This window comes from Pinus tabuliformis, chromosome Q (genome assembly GCF_031772625.1).
Source record: "Pinus tabuliformis cultivar Carrire ecotype Pingquan chromosome Q, CPIR1, whole genome shotgun sequence".
Classification (NCBI taxonomy): domain Eukaryota; kingdom Viridiplantae; phylum Streptophyta; class Pinopsida; order Pinales; family Pinaceae; genus Pinus; species Pinus tabuliformis.
This window is the reverse complement of record NC_142296.1, coordinates 4,856,114-4,862,583: the sequence shown is the minus strand read 5'-3', so window position 1 is coordinate 4,862,583 and position 6,470 is coordinate 4,856,114. Positions and strand designations below refer to the sequence as shown.

General features: G+C 41.6%; 1 protein-coding gene across 1 annotated transcript; it reads left to right on the top strand.

The window, feature by feature from the left end:
• The first annotated feature begins 2,584 nt into the window (after positions 1–2,584).
• On the top strand, positions 2,585–4,634 carry LOC149217994 (uncharacterized). Its single transcript, XM_089386455.1, has 4 exons — positions 2,585–2,883; positions 3,169–3,277; positions 3,941–4,255; positions 4,566–4,634. Exons 1-4 carry the CDS (start codon positions 2,585–2,587, stop codon positions 4,632–4,634), a joined length of 792 nt encoding a protein of 263 aa, XP_089242581.1.
• The last annotated feature ends 1,836 nt before the right edge of the window (positions 4,635–6,470 follow it).

Below are 6,470 nucleotides of genomic sequence, written 5' to 3'. Positions count from 1 at the left end.
ACCTGCAACCACTGCATACAGAGAATTAATAGTGGGAAGAAAGAAAATCTCAACTGAACGAAGAAAACAGGGTAAGGGTTTATCACTTACCAGAGAAAGGGTCGACAAATTGCAGGAGGAGAGGCCTCAACAGGCTGGGAATCGATAAGGAACCCCGCTCACAAGGAGCACCGACTGTCAGAACCGGCAGGAAAAGCATAGCAGACATTAAATCAACGAAAGAAAGCATACCTGAGTTAGTCACGCGCCAAATACGAGTACTGGGTCACCTCGTGGCCGCAACCTGGATGCACTGTGACCAGTGATGAGTTAAACAACGAAACCACCAAACTAGTAATCAAACAAAATACAATAACAGTGTTTCCAGATACATTCAAGGGGAAGCAACCCTTCACTGTGCCATAGAAACCTCCGAGTAGAGTTGCAAAACGCCAAGAGACAAGCCCAGAACCCTCAGGCAGACTAGCAAATAAAGCAACAAGCCATTGATAGTGACCAAACACTAGCGGAGCTCTGCCACTGATCAAATTCGTGGTCGAAGAAGCCAAGTAGAGCGCCACAGGAACAAAACCAACGAATCCGACAAGTGAAAACTAGAGAGCAGGCCCCTCAGCGCAAAATGGAATGAAATTCGAAATGACAGACCAAGTGAGAAGTTAGGGTTTCAAGCACAGCGTAAGGTGGGAGGACGAAACCTGAGGTAGAGACAGGTGTCTCCCTCACAGTTGAACAGTATCAAGACATTAACCACAACAAAATATCCAAACACTGTCGAAATCCACAAAATCATTTTATTAATAATTCTATTTAATCAAATCTTGTATCCGGACAAAGGACGAGGGCTAGTCCCATCAATTTTGGTATCAGAGCCGGTACAGTTGACTGATTTTCTTATAAAATGGAAGTTGGGAGAAGAGGTCGTGGCAGAGCTATTCGAAGAGTAGTAGATGAGGGATTGAGGGAAGAGATTAGGATCCTGAATGCCCGTTTGGAGGCAGTAGAAGCGGGAAGGAGAAGGGATCCGGAAGTAGGAGATGACAATGAGGAAGAGGCTGTAGTTACAACATATGGATCAGATGAAGAAGGACCTGAGATTAAATTGTTAAGGTCATTTTTGTTGGCTAGCAGTAAGCCAAAACTTGAAATTCCAAACTATGATGGAATTTTGTCCACAGAAGTGCTGTTGGACTGGATTAGTGAGTTGGATAAGTATTTTGAATGTGAGGAGGTCAATGAAGATAGGAGAGTTAAATTCACTGCTACTAAGCTGAAAGGACATGGAGCCTTATGGTGGGACAGTGTCTAAGAAGAGAGGAGAAGATTGAATAAGTTACCAATTAAAAAGTGGACCAAAATTGTCGCCAAGATAAAGGGAAAATTTCTGCCCAAAGATTACTAGATTGCTTTACATTGACAGGTACAGAATTTGAAGCAGAGAGGAATGACGGTGAAAGAATATACTGAAGAATTCTATAGGGTGAATTTGAGAGCTGGTTATACTGAAGACACCCTAGACAAGACAACAAGGTTTGTGAATGGCCTAAAGCTGGAGATATTGGACGAGATAAGTATTCTTTCTCCAAAAACCATAGAGGAAGCATACCAGAGTGCCTTAAAGGTAGAAGAAAAAATCACAAGGAAATAGAATGCCAGGAGGGGATGAGGAACTAGCAGAGGGAAAGGACAATCCTATGGCAGAGGAAGAACTGTCAACAACAGTGAAGAGGGCAGCAGTTCCAAAACTTCAGGGATAGCAAAAAAGGAAGGCAACACTAGGGGAGGAAGGCCATACCAGAGAGGCAGGGGAAATGGCAGAGGCAGAGGAGCTGCCTACCAGTGCTACAAGTGCCACAAGTGGGGGCACAGATCCTTTGAGTGTCTTGAAGGAGAATAGGCTGGTCAAAGAGGAGCATATGTTGCTCAGATAGAAGAAGCAGAAGCACCACCTCAGGAGGTAAAAAATGCACCAGAGACAGGAGAGGCCTTAGTCTTGAATAAGGTATTGTTGAAACTAGCGAAAGAAACAGTTGAACAAACCCAAAGAAAGGCATTATTCCGGACTGTGTGCAAGTCACATGGCAAATGCTGCAAGCTGATTATAGACAGTGGAAGCACTGATAATCTGGTTGCAACAGAGATGGTGGAGAAATTGGGTCTAAAACAACTAAAGCATCCAACCCCCTATAAGGTATCGTGGTTATATAAGGGTCACCAACTGCTAGTTGATGAGTAGTGTGAGGTGGAATTCCATATTGGCAAATATAGGGACACAGTTATTTGTGACATCATGCCCATGGATGTGTGTCATATTCTGATATGTAGACCATGGCAGTATGACCAGAAAGTTGTTCATGATGGGAAGACAAACTATTACAAGTTTTTTAAGGATGGGATTAAGCATATGCTAGTGTCCATCAAGGAGGAGGAAACAACATAAACTAGTGGAACAAAAGTACTATTGGTGGGTGGAAAACAATTTTTAAAGTAGATTGAAGATGACGAAGTGAAATATGCTGTTGTGAGGAGACCAAGAACAGTGCTGTTGCACACTGAAATTTATGATTTACCTGTAGCAATCCACAAAATGTTGCAGGAATTCAGCAACATTGTTGTGGACGATCTACTAGATAAATTTCCACCAAAGCGGAGTATCAGTCATCACATAGATTTCATCCCTGGAGCTAGTTTATCGAATAAAGATGCCTACCGGATAAGCCCCAAAGACAACGAGGACATTAGAAAACAAGTACAGGAGTTGCTGGATAAGGGACTGATTGGAGAGAGCTTAAGCCCATGTGCAGTTCCGACAGTTCTTACTCCCAAGAAAGGAGGCGAATGGCGGATGTGCACGGATTTGCGAGAAATAAACAAGATTACGATCAGGTACAGGTTTCCATTGCCACGAATGGACGATATGATGGACTGTTTGAGCGGGGTAGCATATTTTTCGAAGATATATCTGAAGAGTGGATACCACCAGATTAGAATCTGGAAAGGGGATGAATGTAAAACTGCTTTCAAGACTAATGAAGGGCTATATGAATGGCTGGTGATGCCATTTGGGTTAAGTAACGCACCTAGTACTTTTATGCGCCTGATGAACGAAATGTTGAAGGAGTTCATTGGGAAATTTGTGATTGTGTATCTTGATGATATACTGATTTTCAGCAAAACCAGGGAGGAGCATTTTCGCCATGTTCGATATGTTTCGGAGAAATTGCAGCAAAACAAGTTGCAGATAAATCTGAAGAAATGCACTTTCTTTCAAAAGGAGTTGGTATATTTTGGTTTCGTGATTGCAGAGAATGAGCTAAAAATGGACCCAGAAAAAGTTGCAGCTATACTTAGTTGGCCATCCCCTAAGAGTCTGTTCGAAGTTTGAAGTTTTCATGGGTTGGCAAGTTTTTATCGTAAGTTTATAAGGGACTTTAGTGGAATTTGCAGAACTATGTTGGATACAATCAAGAAGGCAAGTCAACCTTTTCAGTGGACTGAAGCTGCGGAAAAGAGCTTCCAAATATTGAAAAAGAAGATCATTGAGAGGCCAATTTTGAGGCTACTTGACTTCAACAAACTTTTTCAAGTTCATTGTGATGCCATTGGTACAGCCATTGGGGCCATACTTAGCCAGGAAGACAAACCTGTTGCTTATTTCAGTGAAAATTTGAATGAAAGCAGGCAGAAGTACTCGTCTTATGACAAGGAGTTCTATGCTGTCGTCCAAGCATTGAAGCATTGGAGACACTATTTGCTGGGTAATGAGTTTGTTTTATTTTCTGATAATTTTGCCTTGCAGTACGTTATGCAGCAGCACAAGCTGAACCACAAGCATGCAAAGTGGGTTGAATACTTGCAGAGTTACACATTTGTGTTGAAACATATTAGTGGACAGGCCAACAAGGTAGCAGATGCATTGAGTAGGAGGGTTTTTCTCTTGCAGGAGAGCATGATACAAGTGTTGGGTTTTGAACACCTGAAAGACTTGTATCAGACGGATGCGGATTTTAAGGAGGCTTATGAAGCCTGCCAAAACCCTTTGATGAGGAATAATAGTCCATGGTTGGACTATAACCTACAGGAGAAGCTGCTGTTTAAGGGAGGACAGCTGTGTATTCTCGATTGTTCGATGAGGGAGAACATCATCCGAGAGAAACACAATGGAGGTCTTGCCGGACATTTTGGCATTCATAAGACCTTAGATCAGCTCAGTCACTTTTATTATTGGCCGAGGATGCGAAGGGATGTGCAGCGATTTGTAACCAGGTGTAAAGTGTGTCAGTTAGCAAAAGGACACAGTCAGAATATGGGACTCTACACACCACTGCCTATTCTAGGTAGACCGTGGGACTCAGTCAGCTTGGACTTTGTCTTGGGTTTGCCAAGAACACAACATGGTCATGACTTTGTGATGGTGGTAGTGGACCGGTTCTAAAAAATGGCACATTTCATTCCTTGCAGGAAAACCAGTGATGCCACTCACGTAGCACACTTGTTTTTCACAGAGATTGTCAAGTTGCACGGCTTGCCTAAGTCCATTGTCTCTGATAGGGATGTGAAATTCACAGGACATTTCTGGATCACCCTGTGGAAGAAGCTGGACACAGTTGAACTTCAGCTCCGCTTATCACCCATAGACAGATGGACAAACAGAGGTGGTGAACAGAAGTTTAGGAAACCTGCTAAGGAGTCTAGTGGGAGAAAATTCACGTATGTGGGATCATGTGCTTGCTCAAGCAGAATTCGCTTACAACAATTCACCAAACCGAAGCACAGGAAGTAGTCCTTTTCAGATTGTGTACGGAATGCATCCCCGAGGAGTGCATGAACTGTGGGATTTGGGACAGCTAGAGAAAAGAAGTGCTAACGGGGAAGACTTTGCAAGAGCAATTAACGACCTACATGAGTAGGTAAAGATGAAATTACAGGACAATAGTCAGAGGTACAAACAGAAAGCTGATTTGAAACGACGTGAGGTACAATTTAATGTGGGGGATCAGGTCCTAGCGCATCTACACAAGGAACGATTTCCTAGGGGCGAATACAATAAGCTGAAATTCAAAAAAATTGGACCTTGTAAGATTCTGCGTAAGTTTTCTGCAAATGCCTATGAACTGCAATTGCCTCCAGGTATAGGAATATTGCCCATTTTTAATGTGGCAGATTTATTCCCATACACTGCCAATCTAGAAGAGGATAGTTTGGCATAGCCAAAGCAGGACACCCAGGAGGAGAGTAGTTCGTGGATGAGACAAATGCCTTCAGCTTAGCCGCTCGAAATCGAGGGAATCCTCGACACACAAGTGGCTAGGCGGACACGGAAGAAGGAGTACCTACAATACCTTGTCAAGTGGAAGAACTGCCCTATAGAGGACAGTTCGTGGCTTGATGCGGGGCAGATACAACGTGTAGTGTATTCTATTGAGGAGATCATGGACCGGAGCCATGACTTTTTGTTACCCTAGGAGCTTGATGCAAGAGCATCCAACCAGGGGCGAACAAGAGAGAGTGTTTGTCTCACAAGTTAACAAGTTCACAGGTCATTGTACTTGAGTTGTTTTTATTTATTTATTTTATTTTCTTAGTTATCAGCAGTTGGGACACGACAACAAGTTTTGTTTTAGTTTTGTGTTAAGATGTTTTTTTTTAAAGAAAAAAAAAACTCTTTTTTTTAATTAATTCCAGAATTTATGAAAATAGGAAATTAACAGTTACTCATGTTAACTACCTATAATCGTTGACAGTTCTTAAAACTGTTCAATAAATCATACAAAAAGAGAAGAACAAAACATTGTAAAGGTTAGATATCATTTTGGGATTCAACTGCGTTAAGTAAGTCATTCACGTATGACCATTGTAAAGGTTGATTTCCATCATAGCAGAAGAGTAATAGAAAATATACAAGCAACTTTCGAACTCATCTGAATCCAATTTGCAACTAGATAATTTCTTTTCTGTTCTAAGATGTATTGAGTGCATTTCCAAACAAAAACAAGTATTGGCAAATTAAAATCTTTTAGCAGGCATCGAGAATATCAAAGACAACGAGACCGAGAGCGTGGAAGTGTTGTTACAGTCACACGAAGAGAACTATTGTCAAAGAGCCAAAAAACCTCACAAACAACTACCTACAGTTATGAAGAGCATCGAGCGTACAACAAAGTAAACAAGCAAAGGGTTTCATAATCAGCATCACCAGATTACCTGCACGAAGACAACATCAAAGACCAGGTACCACATGAATTAACACACCATTCTTTTCATTGCAAATATAGGTTGAAGGATAAATTACAGAAGTCCTTGAAATTCATTTACAGTCTAAATTAAGACCAATTCGTATTACAAATAGACAGAGAAACTTCGGTTCAAAACCCTGAAAATACATTGACTTTAAAAACCCCAAGTTACAAGAAAACTAAGCGACCTGCCTATATTCTACAAGACCAAAATATGGACTAAGTGACTGACAGAGA

Coding starts and splice junctions, on each gene's coding strand:
- LOC149217994 (XM_089386455.1), top strand. CDS start 2,585: ATGTTGCAGGAATTCAGCAACATTGTTGTGGACGATCTACTAGATAAA. Junction 2,884..3,168: donor ATAAACAAGATTACGATCAG/GTACAGGTTTCC, acceptor ACTGATTTTCAG/CAAAACCAGGGAGGAGCATT. Junction 4,256..4,565: donor GAAGGGATGTGCAGCGATTT/GTAACCAGGTGT, acceptor TGAAATTCACAG/GACATTTCTGGATCACCCTG.